This window comes from Thunnus maccoyii, chromosome 7, assembly GCF_910596095.1.
Source record: "Thunnus maccoyii chromosome 7, fThuMac1.1, whole genome shotgun sequence".
Classification (NCBI taxonomy): domain Eukaryota; kingdom Metazoa; phylum Chordata; class Actinopteri; order Scombriformes; family Scombridae; genus Thunnus; species Thunnus maccoyii.
The window spans coordinates 31,921,103-31,941,651 of NC_056539.1; the positions used below are offsets into that span (position 1 = coordinate 31,921,103).

General features: G+C 40.7%; 1 protein-coding gene and 1 long non-coding RNA gene across 2 annotated transcripts; one reads left to right on the forward strand and one right to left on the reverse strand.

The window, feature by feature from the left end:
• Positions 1-386: 386 nt before the first annotated feature.
• Positions 387-9,878, forward strand: ntmt2 (N-terminal Xaa-Pro-Lys N-methyltransferase). The gene is made up of 4 exons (XM_042415549.1): positions 387-888; positions 4,752-4,924; positions 7,414-7,666; positions 9,011-9,878. The coding sequence occupies exons 1-4, from the start codon at positions 690-692 to the stop codon at positions 9,265-9,267; spliced, it is 882 nt and encodes a 293-aa protein (XP_042271483.1). The 5' UTR covers positions 387-689; the 3' UTR covers positions 9,268-9,878.
• LOC121899837 lies at positions 5,866-9,100 on the reverse strand. Its single transcript, XR_006096790.1, has 3 exons — positions 8,628-9,100; positions 7,311-7,492; positions 5,866-7,183 (listed from the first exon to the last, which is right to left on the reverse strand). It is a non-coding gene; the product is annotated as an uncharacterized LOC121899837 (long non-coding RNA).
• Positions 9,879-20,549: the final 10,671 nt, after the last annotated feature.

Genomic DNA, 20,549 nt, shown 5'->3' on the forward strand with positions numbered 1-20,549 from the left:
ATCCACATAATTAGAAGAGAGTGAAAATACCTTCAGGACAGTGGAAAGAGTTGTATGACATTCTGTGTTTTTCTCTTGAAGACTTTGTGTACATCTGTTTGTATTTCAAATAAATACAAAATAAATAAATAAATAAAATAAATTGTGTGTGTGTAAAGATGATTTAAAGCCTAAACTGTAATTTTGTTCTCTGGTGTCTGAACAACCGTGCAAGTACAAAACCGGAGCCACCATGTATACAAACATGAGAAGACGTTGCTAATTTTAGGTACCACATTTATGGCAGCGAGGCCTTGACGACGGACGTATGGACTCCCTCATGTGCTACTGGAATTTTGCAGCCTGAGTCTCCTTGAGTCGCCTCTTCACAGGCTGTTGGTTCGACACAGAGGGCGCTCCGTGCCCCCCCGGGCTCCCCTCCCTCACTCCTCTAAAGCCAGTGTCCCTAGTAGGTGATTTGTAAATGTGGCGGGACGTCCTGAGCGCTGCCCTGTGAAAAAGATCTCTGCCGATCACTTGAACGCCGGCAGAGACGTGCTGAACACTCAGCCAGACAGATATAGCACCAGCTGGAGAAACAGTGTCCCAAACACTCTGCGTGTTACTCTCCTTCTACCACCGCTCAGTCAAACACCTTCTGGATATTTGGTGAAGCGCCACAAGGAGTCAATAGAGCAAATAGAGTCAAAATGGAGATTTCGATTGAAGACGATGGTAGCAATAAACCGGAAAACTTTGCGTACAGGGGCGCTCACCAGGCGTTCAAGGATCGCTGGAAACAGGCAGATGACAGCATGTGTCGCCACAGCATGTCCTTCCACTTGTTTCATACAGTGAGGAGTGAGTTCTTTGCCAGCTACCTGTACCTGGTGCAGATGATTCCTCTGGGTAAGAAGGACCACACACCAGTCAAAAGGTTAAGATTTACAACCTTCTCTCGGCCCTTTGACTCCATGAAGGATCGGGCAAGAAGCAAGAGAAGCACGCTGGTGGTTTTTGCATGTTTTGGTTGACAACGAATCATTAACATTGCTGCTGATTGTTTTACAAAAGCAAACCATGTACAGTAACAGTTTCCCTTTCAGTCGGCTACTGGTTTCCCCCTGCATGGAAATGAATTTACAGAGACTTTAAACATCATGTTTTTAATTAGTTTGGGTTAAAGTCACTAATTCATCACATGGTAATGGTTGCGTTTGAGAGTGCATACTGATTTGAAAACTCTGCACTGCATTAACCCACAATAATGGCACAATGTTTGAGAAAAATGAAAACAGACATGATGTGATTGATCTCCTTTCTCGAGCTGATCGCCATGTTGTAGTTGCATGAACGAAAAAGAACGGGAGGTAGAAAAATACGTTTACCTGCCTCCATGTTCGGAAAATCATAACGCAGTGTACAGACTTTGTTGTAAATGTGTATAAACCTACAGTATTACAATGTTTTATCTGCCTTTGTTATAGAATCTACTGCAGTGTTCATGCATAAATATCTTTAAAACATTGTTAAAGATGTAAATATACTGTCTTATGTAAATACAGTCCAGATTAATGGAAAGACACCTGCTGACAATACGTCACAGCTTCAGATAGAACATTTGTTGTATCTGTGAATGTCATAAAGGAATATTTACACTAAAGATGCTCTAATAAACATGGAACTCTACTTTTCTCATCGATGGTTTCATTCATTGGTCGTAGAGAATAGCTGAACCATGCTTCTGGGGTTTTTCTGTCCATGTTATGTCTGTCAAACTATGTAAAACTGGAAGTGAAGTAAAGAGTAAATAACACATTTTTCATCTTGCAAATAAGAAGTTGAATTCATAAGTAATAAACACAACCTTGCTCTATTTAATGGGCTAGACTAAGACGTTTGGCTACTATTGTCTTACTTGGTCTGGTATGACCAGTAGCAAACTACTAGTTAGTGAACTGTAGATACAGTATGAATGCAGACGTCCAGCATATCAGACAAAATTTAGGATAATATGGACTGTAAAAACGCCTTCTGCACATGTGTGAACATGTCTGCTAATGTAGCCACCGAATGAAGTATAAACAGAATCACATACATGTCAGGGCTTTAAGTTTACACAAAAGTAAAATAGGCTTTGTTAATATTAAACAACATATTCCATGAATCTTATGTAAAGATGCTCCTGACATCCGGACAGTGCTTTCTGTTGTTCGAGTCAAACCTTAATCCTCTCCTGTGTGCACTTGTCTGTCATGAAACCACAACTTGCAGAAACAGGAGATCCTGACCTTATGGCTGCTTTGGCTCAAAGAAGCCTTACTTTGTTACCACTAACTCGATACAAGGCCCATTAATGGCATTGCATGTCAAGCATGAAAGCATTAACTCATGTCAGTCAGTGCTATACGTGACTGTCAGAGAGGCTGCAGACAGATTATTGACCAACAGCCATGACTGCTTTAAATGCGCTATATGAAATATATTTTTTCTTTTTTTTTTTTTAGATCTTAATACAGTAAATGTGGGTTGTATCGTTTATTCAGATGATTCTGTTAACTCTTCTCTCAGCTTCTAATGAGCTGGTCCACTCTGAACGTGTGAGGTAGAGAGACATAGTGGGACCGGATTGACGCTTCCTTGGCAGACAGATACGTCGTCACGCTGTCTTCCCTCCCTCTTGATCTTGCTGGATGTTTCTATACTTACCCCTTCCTCTTGCTAAGCAGCCACATGACTCTACTCCGGCCAGTCTTATCAGTCCTCAAACATTTCATAACTACCTGCCAGGAGAGTCACGGCACGAACCGTCTGATTCTTCACCTTTTGTTTTCTCAGCATGACGTCCATGCGCCGAGTATTTCATTCCCTTTTCTTGGCCGTCTGTCTCACTCTGATGTCTCTAACATGGAGAAGGGAGTCCAGCTGGAAATAAATCCCCCCCCCCACCCCCTCATCTCACTGTTTCACTGTGGTGTCATGAATTCTGCCACTGGAGATCCTTGACAAGTGAACGGACATTCAGGAATGTGTCATCTAAGCCTTCGGAAATGTTGCGTTCATTCTACGGGATTGATTTCAGCTCTGCAAAACCAAGGCAGTGAGAGTTTGAGATGGTTTAAGAAAGCCAGTTGTCATGTTTCTTAATGTTACAGTATGTCAGCGCAATACTGACATCGTGTTATCAAAATACAATGTTTAATACACCAACGGAAACCTAAAAACGTTTGTAGATGCGCAACGGTGGAGATGAATCAATCAGCGTGTTATCTTATGTCACCTAACAGCTGAGCGGAGTGTAAGAGTAGTACAGCACGTCCTTATTTATAGTCTTCTGGTAATCAAATTATCATTCTACATTTCCTTTGAGATTGTGAACAGTGATCCTCTCCATACAGACCAGTCCACGCTCATGTTGTACGTTACTGATGTCTTATTATTTGCCTCCTTTATCTCTCTATTAGTGCCACCGTCGGATCAAAATATCCGCTTGTGCACCAGATATTTTAAAATCTTGAGGGCAGATTGTTATATAACGACCCTCACGTCAAACATTACATTTGTAGTCACGTCACTGATTAAACTCTCAGGTTTAAATGTTCAACTCGTCGTCCGACCGTGTGCAAAGGCAAAAGTGTTCCTGCTCCAAACGGCCACATTCGAAGGTCGAACGAAAGGTTGTGCACATGAAAAGGGACGGAAATTGTTCTGTGAGGAATACAAAAAAGCTGCTTGATGTCAGTCAGTCTGAAAGTCGCTTTCCATTCATTTCTATGTGGAACACGATGAGAGACACATTTGCTTCTGGTCAGGAATTAACCCCCCTTTTCCTTTGCTTCATGCAGAGTTCAGTCTGATTGAACTTGACTCTCTAATGTGCAGCTGGTTTGAGAGAGGAGGTGGAATCATTCAGGAAATATTTATTGTGTACATTCTTTCTTTATAACCGCAGATTAAATAACACAAACAGATTAATGACAGTGAAATGTCCCTCCCTTTGCTTTTTGGCTACACAACGCCAACGCATTCAGCCAGGTGGATTTCTGTCTGACTGCAGCTGCAGAGAGAAGTTTAACCTGTGTGATTATTGGAAATATCTGCTCGGGAAAAGTTATATAAATTGTTAGATTTTGCCAACAAAAAGGGGGGAGTGTAAAGACAGAGTTAGACAGGCCTTAAGAATCATCTGTTCATCTGGTGTAACGTGGGGTGTAAAGAACATTGTGGCTTCTTGAGGCCTTAAGCTTTCAGTTAGGTTTTTTTTTTCATTATTTTGTAAAAATGTCTCATTAGTCTGACAACAAAATGTTCAAAGATATTTATTTCAGCCGGATGTATTTCCTATAAATGTGGTCTTTGCTCTCTCCAGCTCTCTGTTTAGAATACAAAGCCTGCGGTGAAAATATAATTACAAAAACACCATAATAGTCTTTTGTGGCTGTCGAGAGCCTGTACTCATGAACAGTGTTGCATTATGGGAATTGTAGGATGCAGTGTTTTTGATTCATATGTAAAAGTCAGGATAGTTTGTCCCTGCTGCTTTGATTTCAACCATTCATGTTTTAAAATGGAAATAAGTCCAGAAAATCTGATTTTTTTTTAAAAAAAAAATTAGAATATTTTCATTAAAACAAACCCTCTCTTTATGGAGATGAATACCAAATTACTGGAGGAGACTTTAAGGGTTATGTAATGTGTAAGTATTTTAAATTGATAAATTGATTATATAACCTGTAACCCTGAACGTGTGTTTTATGACTTTGTCCGAACAGTGAAGCTGTTTCCCATCACCTGTGAATACATCAAAGGAGAGAAACAGTTCTACTACCGGGCTCAGCAGTTCTACGAGGACGTCCCCGCCTCGGAGGAAGGCATGATGGGAGATTTTGTGGATATATCCAACGTTGATCTGGAGGGCTCCCGCGAGTTTCTGAACAGGTTTGTGGTGAGTAATGAGATACCGACTCACATGTGAGTTTACAACAGATCAAAAGGGCTCAATAAGAAACTGATACTGTCACATCTGAGAAGATCTGTTGTTTCTCCATCACCTTCTCTGAATATTTATGTCAAACTCTATTTTAAGGGGCAAGGATTTCATCATCCAACATCTTCCAACATTAAAGGAATTCCTTCTTGTTTCATGTGGGAGGAGGCAGATTCTAATAGTAGCATAAACTCAATGTCAGCCCCATAAACACCCATACAGAGCGAGCTGAGCCAGCAGTTGTTAATCTGTGTGTATAGTTTGTTCACAGAGGAGACGGGACATGACATACATTTACATTTTCAGTTGAGAAATATCTGTAGTTTCATAAATTGCATGCACAGTGTATAATTGACACACATGCATGCATGCATGCACACATGTTAGTGTCGACGACGGGGTTTTTTTTTAGATGCCGAGTGTGTCCAAGTGCTAATTCAGGGGAATGGGTTTGGCCCAGAGGCCGGGTTATTTAGAGGATCGTTTTTGCAGTGGGTCTAATTATAAACGGCTAAGATCGGATGGTTTAAAGAAACTACAGAAGGCTAAGTGGCTACTTTTCCTCTGGTGCTAATGTAAACACAACAAGCCCAGATTTATCACAGCTCCTATCGGCACTTCCTCGTGACTCAACGCTCGCTGCTACACTTAGTATAGAGTTATAAGAATGTTAATAATATAACAGTGTCAAGAAAGTGTGTCACAGGATCAAAAATAAGAAAACATAGTGAGACTAATACAATAAGAGAAGTACAACAGTAAATAATAGAGGATTAGGGCTGAAACTATTTATTTATGTTCATTACTGATGACTCTTTTAGTCAATAAAATGTCAGATAATAGTAAAAGTGTCCATCACGAGTCCCTAGAGCCAAATATAACAGCTCAAAACCCAGATATATTCAAATGATAGTGATATGAAACAGAAAAAGCAGTAAATTCTCACACTCCTTAAAAAGCTGGAACCTCTTTGTTGCTTGAAGCGATTAATAAATTGTTAATCATAAAACATTTTTTTTCTGGCTCAGATCTGATTAAAATATTAATATCTCTCCTTTACTGTCATGTTTTACAACCTTACTTACAGCTTTGGTATTCAGAAAATTACCACAAGAAAAACATTCACAGTTTAAAACATGATGATACTAAATAAACTGCTGCTGTTTGCCCAGACAGATTATAGAAACAGACAAAATAAACTTGATAGAAATAGGTTTGAAACCAGTTTAATATCACTTGCATGTCAATATTTCATCTTTTATTATATCACTGGGTATCATCTTTTCAAAATAAAAGAGTTATTATGGTTTTTGAAGGCCTGGCTGGCTGCCAGTGTTTCCAGTTCATCCCGAACGTGTTGGATGGGGTTGAGGTCGGGGTCAAGGCCGGTTAAATTCTTCCACACCAAACTGGGAAAACTATTTCTTCATGGATCTGGCTTTGTGTACGGCATTGTCATGTTGAAACGGGAAAAAAGACATTATCGAACTGTTGACACAAAGTTGGAAGCACATTATTATTATCAAGATCGAGATCAGACATGTAAAAACAAACCCCAGACCAAAAATACACACAAACATATGCAGACCAGGGTGTCCGCATACTTTCGACCATACTGTACTTAGGAGGTAGTGTCTCTTTAAAGTTGGGACACTGAAACAGAAAATGTGCTCTAAAAATAGTAAATTTATGAGTTAAAGCTGGTGATAATGGCTCTGTCCACTTTAAATATCTCACTTGAAAGCTAAATAATAAACCAAAATACATCCAAAGGATTCTCTTCTACGGCCGTGCGCTCAGCGACACATCATCCTCTCCCAAAAAACTCCTCTTTGGCTTCAAACAACTCCTGTTAAAACCCTGACATCTCCATTAAAAGTAAGTGCTGCAGAAAAAGATTTAGACTACATCCAGATTAAACTGAGCTACATACTCACAGAGCAATATGGCAGTAATTCACCGAAACCAGGAAGCCTCCTGTAACAAGCGCAGAGCTCCCCGGGGCCCCATCTTTCATACAATCACACACCGGGGGCCCCTGGTGTGGAGGGGTTGGAGTGAGGTCAGAATACCAAATGAAAAGGAAGAAAAACCAGCATGATTCAAGTGAGGTGACTTTTTGTTCCCTCGTGGTAAAGTTCATAGTCTGGTTGCCCCGAGGAACTGAAGGCTGCTTGTTTGTGCTGTCGGTGCTTTTGAGGTGCAGAATCTCGACATCTGGCAACACAGAAAATGAAGTATAGACCTTCTATAGATATGATAATAACATGCAGCAAGGAAACTGACATTTAAATGCACTTTTTCTTTTGTGAAACATAAATTAAGTTGTATTTTTTAAGCTCACCTCTACAATTATCCTCCATTTAAGGTATTTAACTTTCAGCTCAACCTTTAAGTAAAAGTAGAATTTTGTTTTACTTCCTGGTCTCGTTTCTTTTCATCTTCAGGGTCCCGGTAAGGCCGACACACACTGCGCTCTGGACTGCGGCTGCGGGATCGGCCGTGTGACCAAAGGTGTCCTCCTCCCTGTGTTTGAGAAAATGGAGATGGCGGACATGGTTGAGAACTTCCTGCTCCACGCGCACGAGGAGTACCTGGGCGATGACGCCGACCGCATCGAGACCTACTACTGCTACAACCTGCAAGAATTAACGCCTCCGCTGAACAAGTACGACGTCATCTGGATGCAGTGGGTGGCGTGTAAGTCTGCAAGCTGCATATCACAGAGATTATTTATTTATTTTGATATTTTCATTTACTTATGAATAATGTTATTTGACCTCTTTTTTCTCTCTGAGAGCCAAAGTGCCATCAGAACCATAACACTCAAAATAAATTTCCTTTTCAGCAGAAAAATCCACAATCCCAAGATTTAAAGTTGTTAAGACAATTAAATGTAATAAATATATTTAACTACCTTAAATGCACACATCCACTTTACCACAACCATTCTAACTCAAAGGTCAAAGTCTATAAATACAGACAAATGTCTACACAGTTTACATCCTACATCCTTACACTGACTCTGCACTTTATGTGTTGTTTGCACTGCTGCAATGTTAATGTTAAATGTAACACCATTAACCCCAGAGAAACTACATCTCATCCCTACTGTGTACTCATACATGGCTGGGTTGACAATAAATTTCTCTTGACTCTAATCATGTGAATTGCATTTAATTTATTAGCTAATATCTGTACAAATTGTTGTGGACATACTATATTTTTGGTTGTAACACTGCAAGGTGATAAAAAAAAAAAAGTTCTTGCATCTGTCAGAACACATCTTACAGGTGTTATATAAAACATAACACACCGATCTGCCCTCGGCTGGAGTTTTAACAGATGAGCCGTCTGACATTGTGATATTAAAACGTCTTTTCTTTCCGTCTGTGATGGAGATTTCACAGTCTAACAGACACTGTTTTCTTTCTTCAGCTTCTTAACTCTCCAACTGTTCCGCTCTAAAAACTGTCTTCTTTCCATTAATTTATACCCTTTTACTGCGTTAGTCTTACTGTGTTGGACGACTAACTTTTGTTGCAATGTTGCCAAACTATGCGTCCCACTGTGTCAATGTCACTGGCTCGTCAAAATCCACCATCGCAGTATTTGTGAAATGGTCTATTGCTACTAAAGGTTATAATAACATTGTACGTACCGGGTTAATAGCTGAGATTGGGGATTGTGGTAGCAGGATGCCCCCTCGACGCCTCTCTGGACATGATCAACTGAGAGAAAATCCTCTGGAGAAATAACATATCCCATCCAGCCTGGAAATACTGCAAGGAGCTGGAGAACGTGAGCATGGAGAAGGACGTCCGGGTCACTTAGCTTGAATGGCGAGATGGAGAATAAACGAAAGAAAAAATGTCTTTATGTCAGTGCCTGTCTTGACCAGCAGCCTGCAGCAGGACAACCTGTGGTTTAGCCTGTTTTTATATGAAGTCAAGTAAAGGAAGAAATTCCCTACAAGAAATCTATACATGATGTCAGTTTGGATTTTTTTTTTTGTTTTCATTCTGTATCTTTCTTTCTCTTCAGGCCACTTAACAGACAAGGACCTGATGAACTTCCTGAAGCGCTGTAAGAAGAGCCTTCGTCCAAACGGCGTCATCATAATAAAGGACAATATGGCGCGGCAGGGCTGCAAGCTGGACCCCATCGACAGTAGCATCAGCCGCCACCTGGACATCATGAAGCACATCATCGCCAAAGCCGGCCTGGAGGTCCTGGATGTTGAGAAGCAGGAAGGCTTCCCTGAGGTCATCATGCCTGTCTGGATGATTGCTATGAAATAGTCGGGACATTTTTACTGTAAAAAGCAGATTGTTCTTTGCTCCATTTGGCAAATACTACGAGGAAATTCCACCCTAAAGCTGAATTCACATGTTATTCCACTTTAGTTTAAGTTTAGATTTGTGATCAAGCCTCTGAAGACTATAACAACACAGCAGGAAACTTTCACGATGTCATCAAGAGATAAATCCTGAAACAACAGCGTGGACAGCCTGATGGCACCCGGGGCGATTTTATGGAGACAGGAGCATTTTTTCTGCTCAGTGCTGAAATGAAATAAAGCTTTTACCGGGACATTAAACTTCTACAGAGCTACTCTGTGCGTCCACAAATGCAGACTGTAATATATCGTCAGCCGACCACCTCCAGGTTTTGTATCATGATGACATCAAAGATTAGAGCCTCAGTTCTCTGAGGGAGAAGATCGTTCCTGTCTGAACCGTGAGGATCATTGGAATAACATGTGAATTCAGATTTACTGCTGAGTTTCTCCTTTGAGTGAATGATTTGTATTTAGTTTTGACTAAATCCAACATGTTAAATCACAAGTGCAACATATCAACAACTATAATGTATCATGTTACATTTGTTTTAAAAACTCTACAACTTTATGTTTTTTAATTTATTTATTTATTTTTTTTTTATTTTATTCTTAACCTGTGATCTGTATCTGGATGTTATCAGATAATGATGTCTGATCACAGGCGTTTGCATTTACACCTGGTGTTAATAAGAGCTCTCTTCATGACTCAACCCGTATTATAAATGGATCTAAATATGGAAATTATGAAGGCAAAACTGGTAGAGCTGTCAAACATGGTGTGTTCAAGGTAAAGGCAGGCTCTCAAGAGAGCACCATGACCTTAAGGTCACGTGATGGACGGCAGCAGTCAAAGACATTCATAGGCTACTTTTCGGTATCCTTGCTAACTGGGGAAATGTTACTTATATTGTAGGAGGGTGATCAGAGACGGTGGAGAGCTTGCTAGCATGAGTGATAGCTCAGCTAACCCTAGCACCACTCGAAGCAATCGCAGGTGCTTCCAGTCAAACGCTTCCGATAAAGCATAAATCTCACCTTTGTGTCGCTTATCGAACTAAAGTTTGAGTCATAGACTGTCAAAATAATGGACGTAGCCACTGTGATATCACCCATTGATTTGTGAACTCGTGTTTTGAAGCCTCGAGTTTGGCATTTTGACCGTCACGATCTTGGATTTTTGGACGAGAGGGTGGAGCTGAACCTTATGCTAGCTGCTAGCTTGGTTAGCATGATGCATTTACAGTCTATGGTTAATTGTAATAATGCTAATGCCAATTTTTGCTAGCAAAAAATGGGCTTAAAACCATTCAAACAAAATGTACTTACCAGAAAAACTGAACATGAGACTCCTTAGAGGGTCTTTCAGCACAACCAAACGCTGAACAAGAATATTTTAGGCGACCAAAATGTTATAATTAACTTTCATGAAGCGAAAACACACTGAAACAACAACGGCTACAGCCACGCCTATACTCTGTGAATCTGGGGCTACACCATGTTTATGTTACCTAACCAATGTCGCAGAGGTAGCGACTTGTCAATCACAACGTAGCCACGGCCCAAAGGATACCCTGCTTTATCTTTGAATTTAATTTAAATGGGACCATAATTTACAAAATGAACATCATGCTGTATTGAGGAAGACTTGAAACTAGCGATTGAGCCAATAAACTCATTAGGAAATTGTTTACTGAGGTAATAAAACAAGTGAGAAGTAGGGTCATTTTCTCATAGACTTCTATACAAACGGACTTCTTTTTGGAGCCAGAAGAGTCGCCCCCTGATGGTCATTAGAGAGAATGCAGGTTTTAGGCACCTCCGCATTGGCTTCACTTTTCAGACCCAGAACTACCCGCTTGGTTTGAGCGCAACTTCTTCTTTGCCTCATTCTTCTGCGCCAAGTTTAAATGGGTTCATTTCTGCACCTCTGTGCCTGGAGAGCAGAAAACATCCACTGCAACTATGAGAAGCACAGTTGTCATTGTAGGTGTTCTTTTGATTTTGGAGGCTGCTCACAGCCCAACACACAATCAGCATAGTTATGTGTTATAACAGAAGAAAATAGAAGCATAAAAATATGCTTTGGGATGCAGTTATGCGCCGATAGCACAAGTAAACCGTAAGCGTGGCCTGTGTAGACAGCTGTATCGAATAAAATAGTAGCGTATCTGTGTCATGTGTGTGGCTGAAACATGACATTACAATGAAATTTCCCCACATTTGGCCCTGAAAAAGGACGTGATGTCACCAACCCGTTCTCACAAGAAAAATGGGTGTAGGTCTAAAATTCAGGCCGGCAAAAACAACTTATAGTTACGTTTACGCCATCTAGTGGCCGTAGTTATTATGACCCGTGGAAGTGACGCAGTTCAGGTGATGTCAATATAAGGTGATAGTTTGCCTTATTAGGAGGAGGTGGATTGGATGGATGGCTAGATAGTTAGATGGTCCGCTAAGTCCACTAAAAAGTCAACTTAGCTATAGCAGTTGACGCATGAGTTTGTTTGTAACGCGGGCTTGGGACTGGGTCTGGCTTATCCAGTCGCATTCTGATAGCAATGAAATCTGCATGCAGTTACACCTGCATGAACCCGTGTTTCTTCTTTATCCAGATCAAATATCCAGACACAGATCACATGTTATTACCAGGTGGAAATGGAGTCTTATGTGACCTTTTAGTGCAGCATTGTAATACTTCATGTCACAGGAGAGATCATGTTGATTCAGTGCATCTAGTACAGGTTGGTCAGGTGTAAATATTAATTTAGTTTTTATGTACGTATGTGTTTTATACTTTTCCTCGTAATACTGCAGATTAATACAGTATACGAGTACTTTTTATATTGATTTCCTCTGTGCAGCTCTGTCTGTGTTGTGCTTACATTTTGACTAATTATTTAGACTAAACTGCTTAAATTCCGCCTTGAATCTTTCCAGAACAGCATCAATACCGTTCAGTGCATTGTCTTATATGTGTATAAAGTTATATGTGTGCTTTCATTAAATGCAGCTGAAGTTAGCTGGTCGCTTTGTTTTTCAGCTGTTGAACCAAACTCTCTACGAGAAAAGTTTTATGATTTTTGAATGCTCTTTTCATATATAATGCTCTTCATCCCATGTTCCAAACAAAAGCTAATAGGATTAGAGATGGGTAATCACCGTTGGCTATTATAATCAAGGCTGGAACATAACTGCCGACCAATTTTCTTTAAATATTCCTACAGTGCAGTCCGTCCACACCCCTGACAGTGACCAAGCTGCAATCTTCCACAGAGTGGGCTCAAAACACACGAGATAATTGAGATCCTCTCAAATCGTTATGGTAATTCTCCTAAGTATTATTGCTATTATTATTTTTTTCAGACTAACAGTAGAAACAGCACATTGTTTTGGGCTAATGACTTTCAGCTGGGGCCCTGAGGTGGATGGGGGGGTTGATTATTTCCTGGTTTTGACAGACAGTGCCTGCTTTCATATCTGCCCTGGCTTCATTTCAGGCCTGTCAGATGTTGTCTGCATAAAACACATCCAGGAGTCGCCTCAAATATTCAGCATTTGCGTGCGTAAGCGCTCGACGGGAGTGGTGCGGAGTTGTTCCTCCCTGAGCTTTTCATGAAAGGACAGTTTGTCAATGAGCAGCCTGGCACTGAAAAAAGGACAAAATCATCAAAGTGTTGAAGGCGCGATGGCGTGAGATGATCTCCGCAGCATGTTTCTCTGGTCAGAATGACTCTTTTGAGATGTGAATAGACCAAACACATTTTCCACATCCCGTATGAATTAAAGATCAAAATGCCCCAAAGTTAAACTTGTAGGTACTTTTTTCTCTCTCCCCCAGCAAATAGCAGCCAAATGTGCTGTCACCTTTTCAGGAGTGGTTAGCGTCGCTGACAGTCAAGGCTATCATTTCTAATACTTCTCAATGTCTTCTGCAGCCACTCGGCAGCAGTTTGAATATATTAGCGGGAGTAACACTAATTTGTCCAGTCACGTCAGCAGAGCAGAGCTTTGGGCTCAAGTCCAGACTGAGTATATCTCAGACAGCTCACAGAGACAGGAGGAAGACGAGGAGGACAGGGGGAGGTAGTGACCAACGCTGTGTTCAAGTGTGATCACTTTTATCTGGAAGCAGTGTTGCCAAATGGGAATGATAAGTAAAAAGTAGTCCAATCAAAGCCTAGAACCTGCACAATTGTCATAAAAGTATCTCAAAATGACATCAGGTCTTCTGTTAAATCAGTATAATTAGGAAAACTCAACACCACAGTTGTAATAATGAAAGATTTATTATAGAAATCTTGTGATTTTAGATGTTTTAGATGACAGCTGTTACAGGTGTTTTATCACAGAACTCTGACAGAATAATAATTGGATTAGGAAAAAAAGTTACAACTTTGCTTTAATAAACTGGAATGACATTTGGTTTTGATGGACATCAGTTGGCAGCCATGTTGGGCTGATGATGTTCAGGTCATATGTGATGGATGGTAGAGATGGATCGATACCATTGTATGATTACAGAGTTGGTTTAAGAAAGTCAGGCACTTCCTTATCATTATTCAATTCAATTCAATTTTATTTATAAAGCACCAAATCATAGAAAAGTTATCTCAGGGCACTTTTCACGTAGAGCAGGTCAAGGCTCTTTAATTTACAGAGATCCGACAATTGCCCCATGAGCAAGCACTTGGCATTAATTGCCAAGAAGAATACAATGGAGCTTTTAGAAAAATGTTCCGAGTCGTAATTGCGACCACAATGTCAACATGAATGTTATTTACAAGTTGGAAACTCAGAATTATAGTAACATCAGCGTACTGAGCTCAGTGCAGTGTTGATCTCCTTCTACTCAGATGAGAGGAAGGCCGATATGTTGGAATATGACTATTCGTTGGTGGAAACCACCCAAATGGTACAAAAAGCATCGCAACCTGCCTAAAACAATTTTTACAAGCCCAATTAAATCAAATGTAGTGCGATTGGGTGGAAAAACATTCAATCTGGCAACATTGAACGCATGTTTCTGGGAACAGTTCAACCCAAAGCTACAGCACTAACAGTAGGAGGAAAATATGGGATAAAGAGTAAATATGGTATGCTATTGGCAGAGGTTCATTAAGATTGCTTATCTGTAACGACATTTTTTTAGTTGATGGATTATAAGCACTGGATAACGGATGGGGGTATGGCTGCCACAGTGCTGCCACGTCAGCTGAAAATGTAGCTGAGCTGCTAAATAGGAACAAACATTACTGGATAAAGTAAAAACTAATGGTGGAAAATAGCATATTTCTTCACTTTAAATAGTCCAAAAACAACCAAGTATCCAGTAAAAGAGGACAGTGTTATGCGTACATGTGTACAGTGTCATTAAAAAAACATTCCTGTACCCATTGAACTGTCCCAGAGCGCTGTGCACGGACATGTTGATGATGTTTGCTCAGGACACAGTTACATGGGGCTGCACTACTGTACTGTAAGAAGGCACATGTAACCCAGAACAGCTGAAACTTGTGAAAATCAAAAGGTGGCTGTTCTTCGAAAGGCCAAGAAAATCAGTCCTAAGCTTGGAACTTGTCTAAAAGTAAGTCATGTATACAAAATACAAGTTAGCTTGCAAGCTAACTTGCTAACATTGTTTTAGCTGCTTTACTCATCTTTTCTCCTGGTCTGTGTGGTTCATGACAATCCTAAAGTGTGAGAGGCTAGTCTACATCATAACTTTGTTGATAAAAAGCAGGTGTCTGATAGCTCACCGGGAGTAGGCTAAATTTATGATGTTAGAGGCTGTGCTAGCACTTTTTTCCTGCTAGCTGCGATGTTAAATCTTTAAAAACATGTGTTGACTACTCACCATGGAATTTAGTGTGAAAATTCTGATTTTGATGACCATGATCTTTTCATCCAACACCATCATCGGGTCAGATTTTCCCCTCACCAACACTTTGATTTTTGACTTTCTGACCTTGGACAGTACCCCAGGATCTTACTGGATTCAATGAAATGTGCTGAGGATATTCATGTGTGTATAGGAGTCTGTACTTGTAATTATCTAAGCTAGAAAGAAAGTTGCTACCTGAAAGAAACATGGTGACACATTATCCAGTTCTCTTGAAACATTCATAGTCTCACAATGGGAAAAGCTTTAAGATTGTCATTGTTCTGTTCAGTGCATTATTATGGGTGTAATAAACACTGCAGCCTCTAGGGGCTGCTAACAGGTCTTTAGCCTTTTAGCCTGTAGTATTAGGTTTTTTTTAAAAAAAAAGATGCAACAACCCACAGAGTGATGGTCACACTATAGCTTCCGCCCTCATGTGAAGATGGTAAACACCCCCAGGAAGCAGCAGAGGGGTCATTTTCCGGAGCAGAGCCTCCAGCTCAGACTGCCTGAAGCTTTCATCCTGAACAGTCTGAGTCTTTGTGGAATCTACAGTCGAGAGAAACCTCAGTTGAGTCAGTCAGTCTCTGGAGGCGCGATGGTTTCAGCGAGACAGAGTGAGGAGTAAGCCTAACCTCCATTCCCTGGGAGAATTCAGACCAGAGGAATGTGCTTTCTATTCATCTCCAGTTCTCATAGTAAATCATGTCACTGAAAACGAAATAAAAAAAAATAGACCTGATGATTTTTGGGCTGCATTTTTCTTTGGCTGCCCATCCAGAGTTTTAACTCCACCAGCATGTTGTCGAGGGTCTGAGGGTGGTTTTCTTTTTTTTTTCTTTTTTCTTTTTTCCCCCCGACTCAGCTCTCCTCAAGCTCAGAGGGCAGGGATTAGTAGCACAGACTTTTTACAGACCCTGCCCTGAACATGTAATATTTCATCCAGCAATGTGGGTTTGGAGCCTGGATCAGGTGCTGCTGACTTTGAGGGTTTAATCTCCGAGCCAGGCAAACGATGACAAATGACAACATCTTGACTGTCTCAAAGCAGGAACAGTACAGTAGGCCCTCCGGTAACTTCAGCTTAATATACCTTTAAAACTGTGTGTGCAACACAAAGGGGAAGGAATCATTTCTCTTCCCAAAAATGACCTTCCTGCTGAGCAGTGTGTGACGGAAAGCATTGCTCACAACAACAAAAAAGAAGGAATTTCTTCCCATCTGGAGCTGGCATGGAAAGCAGTGAATGTGTGTGTGTGTGTGTGTGTGTGTGTGTGATTCACCGTGACTGTTGTGGAGCAATGCAGGGCCAGTGTGTTCTTGGCTATATGTGCGGATCCAGACCCTGAGGCCTATACACGGTAAAAGAGTGGTGTAACATTTCTGCAATGTGTGTGTGCGTGTTTCCATCTGTCTTCCAAATATACCGAATTAGAGTATTTTCAAATAGAGCTGCAACGATTAGTCGTTTGGACAAAATAAAACATTTAAAGATGTAACTTTTGTGACTATTTTCTAACACTTCATAAGTTTTTATGCTTGGGTGAGGTCGAAAAATTGTTGTATCAATAAAAACAAAAATGCGACAAGGTGCAATTACAGACTTAGTGAACAAATGATGACGCACGTGAAACATGTGGCTTGATCGTGACTCAAGCTTCCACTGAAAAGACGAAAACATCAGATCTGTGTGGCGCAATGAGGAGACTGCAACCTTCCTCAAATGACTACATGAAACAAACAGAAATGTCATATTTCCATTACGTTTTCCAAATGGTTTTCCATTGTTTGAGCTTTGACTGCCGCTCTTTTAATGACGTCATCTCGTTGGGTCCTCTTCCTCCGCAACGATTTAATGGCACCAACTGGAGAATTGGCACCACCTGCTGTTTATCTCCTAATATTCACACAACAGGAGTGGATGGAAACACTCGTTAATTTGAATTTTCTGTAAATCCGGTTAAAATTTGCGCTACATGTGGATGGAAATGTAGCTATAGAGAAAGGTGAGGCATAAGAATTGTTTAAATTCAGGGGTCATGACATATTTTCCGACTGTCTCTTCTGGAAGGCATTCATAGCATTTAGTTGTAAACATGAAAAGTGATTTATTGTAATTGTGTTGCAAATGGGAAAACAGAGTTACAGAGAGAAGTTGAAACCCTATTTACTTTGTCCCCTCTGAATAGCTGGCCAATCAATACATTAAGTGGGTCTGAATATCGGATCATTGATTTACAGAAATTGTTGGGTTACTATCTTCTCACATTTCAGAGACAAGCGATGAATCGGGAAAATGATTGGCAGAATAATTGGGTTAGTTGAAGCTCTATTTTGGTCAAATGTGTCTGGGGCAGGAGTGAGAACATAAACACAGGAAGAAGGTCCTGAAGAAGCTCCTGCCCAAATATCAAGAAGACATCGTACTTTGTTGTTAGTCCAGGTCGGACCTTGATATTGATTTCACTCAAACTTGTAGCCTTGTAGTCGGTCAGATGGAGGTCGGATCATGTTCCCACCACAAACGAACCACTCCAGAATTTCTTTGTGACCGGACCAAGACCACTTCCTCTAAAGGGTCTCTGTGAGTACGATTCATTCGAATCTGCCCAAAGGAGTCGCACCAAGGGGGAAAACCAAACAGAGTCCCATTCAACCTGACCGAATTACACAACACAAAAGTAACAGTTTCGTTTTGATGGAATCTGGTACTTTTGGTTTCAAGAGATTTTTTTAAAAAAGAGGACAAAAAACTTGTTGAAATTAAAGTGATATTTGTAGGTTTTTTACAAAATAATAAATATGATAAGTGAAAGGGACCTTGTAGTGATCAACCCACAGAGAATCATCACCTGTCAGCTCTACTGAGTTTCATTCAGTCTCATAAACCCACTGTAAACTACCTGCCCAGCAGCAAACAGCATATAGACACAGTTAGACATTAGCTGGTGGAGAAAGTGAAGCATTTAGCAGCTATAGAGCCAGATGTTTTTCTCAGGAGTTAGTGGAGACCAAACCAGAGCTAAAAGGAGAGTGCATATTGGACTTACATTCGTCGTTTGGCCAGAAACACAAATAAATGCAGAATCAAGTAATGTGACCTCATGTTTGCTGGATGTGTAAATATGTGAGCATTTGCTAACACATTCACCACAACAACTTTATAAGGTGATAATTATATGAATGTTGTGTTTACAGCTTTTTATTCTGGCCAAAAAATCAATTGATGCAGGTTTAACAAGAACATTACCCTTCGGAGCTACAGGCCATTGATGAGTTAATTAAGCACCACAGTTTGAGTGTAAGAACCTAGTTTTTCTTCCAGTACAGAGCAATTTATTTTTTGGCTATGATTTTTGAGATACCAGTAATGAGGATCATTCTTTCTTTCTTCAGCTGATCTTAAGCATGAAAAACAAAAACCCAAAACTGTTGCGATACTAAACTCAACGCTTAAACAAATGATCCAATGATCCAAATCGTCCAATGATTTCTGCCAGTTTGGTGTGTAAGAACTTTGCTGGCCTGGGCCTCAACCCTATCCAACTCCAACGAGCCAGACCTTATCACCATCATCAGTGTTGGATGTGAAGGTACATGCTATGCTATAAGGCAACTGGTTTGCTCAACGATTAACAGCTTTTCCCAATGGCCACATTCGATGGCAGGGTGAAAAGCCGACTGCTATAGAGAGGGGCGAGATGCGACATTGTTTAAATATGGGGATAATATATTACAAGCTTTGGGTACTGACTCAAAGAATGAGATCGCGGATACAAGCAAAATGAGTTTCCTCTGGAGGGTGTCTGGGCTCAGCCTTAGAGATGAGGAGGGTGAGGAGCTCAGACATCTGGAGGGAAGTTTGGGGTATAGCTACTGCTCCTTTGCATCGAAAGGAGTCCACCCGGTTATGATACCTCCTGGACGCCTCCCCCTGGAGGTGTTCCAGGCATATAGACCCAGAACACGCTGGAGGGACTACATTACTCTTCTGGCCTCGGAACACCTTGAGATCCCTGCAAGAGGAGTTGGATGGCGTTGCTGGGGTGAAGGATGTCTGGTTTCCTTACTCAGTCTGCGATCCAGTCCCAGATAGACAGCAGAAAATGGATGGACGGATGGACGGATGGACGGACGAACGGACTTTCTCTCCTGGAAGACATCTATAGTGTTGCATAGATTGTCAGTTTCAGAAAGTTACAGAAATTGTCGGACACAGTTCCACCAATAAGAGTCTGAAGAGCTCCACTTGAAGGCAAAAGTGAAAAGCCGACCGTCATAGACAGGGTCACCGATTTCACAAGACGTAACAGTGTTTAAATACACGAATAACGGTGCATATTTTTAGACAGTCTCTCCTGAAAGACATTAATAGTGTTGCACATGGCTGTTCACATTAGAAGTCATGTCAGGAATGTAAAAAGAGAAGTTAAAACTCTGACGCCTATCTCACTTCCACACTGCTGGCTAATCATGTGAAGTGGGTGTGAATATTGGATTTGTCGATTTCAGAAAGTTACAGAAATTGTCGGGTGCAGCTCCCACAACTCTGCTGTCTGAGAGTCAAGCAAATTTTATTTGTATAGCCCTATATCACATACAACAAATGCCTCAAGGGGCTTTACAATCTGTACAGCAATACAACATCCTCTATCCTTAGAAACCTCAATTCAAAACCTGTTAAAAAAGGAAAACAGATGGGTGTACAGAATAGACCAAGATAGCAAAATTACAGGATGACAAAATTATAGATAGATTGATACATATATGAAGAATATGAATGGTGAAAGGAATGGGGGGAGCAGGGTTTCCGAAAGAGTTTGACCATCCGACAAGCACATCTGAGGTAATATACCAGCTCTTTTAAACGCTGGGCTGTTATTTTTATACTGTTATAATGTTGTCGTTGGATATGGATATTAAACATGGTCAAAGTGCCAAAACTTGAGGAGTTTACATTTTTAAGTAATGAAGCAGAAAAAGAAGTGAAATCCTGCTACAATATTTTGTTTACGCAGCCTCTGGAGCCGGAGGAAGCTTCCTGAAGCTGACCAATTAGAACAGAGTGTGCTCATCAGGAGGCGGGCTGTAAAGAGACAGGAGCTAAAACGGCCTGTTTCAGACAGAGGCTGAACTGAGGGGCTGCTTAAAGGACCAGTATAAGATAAATAAGGAGTTTGTAACTGGAATTCATGCAAAGATATTCAAGTAGAGCCCCAGAATAAAAACATAGAGCTGAAAATGTGCAGAATATGTCCTCTTTAATGCTGTTGTGTCTGAATGGGAGTAAATCTCTGCAACCAGGATATAAAATCTGGTGGAAAGCCTGAAACCGGACAAGTGGAGCTGATGAAAGCCAT

Coding starts and splice junctions, on each gene's coding strand:
- ntmt2 (XM_042415549.1), top strand. CDS start 690: ATGGAGATTTCGATTGAAGACGATGGTAGCAATAAACCGGAAAACTTT. Junction 889..4,751: donor GGTGCAGATGATTCCTCTGG/GTAAGAAGGACC, acceptor TTGTCCGAACAG/TGAAGCTGTTTCCCATCACC. Junction 4,925..7,413: donor AGTTTCTGAACAGGTTTGTG/GTGAGTAATGAG, acceptor TTTCATCTTCAG/GGTCCCGGTAAGGCCGACAC.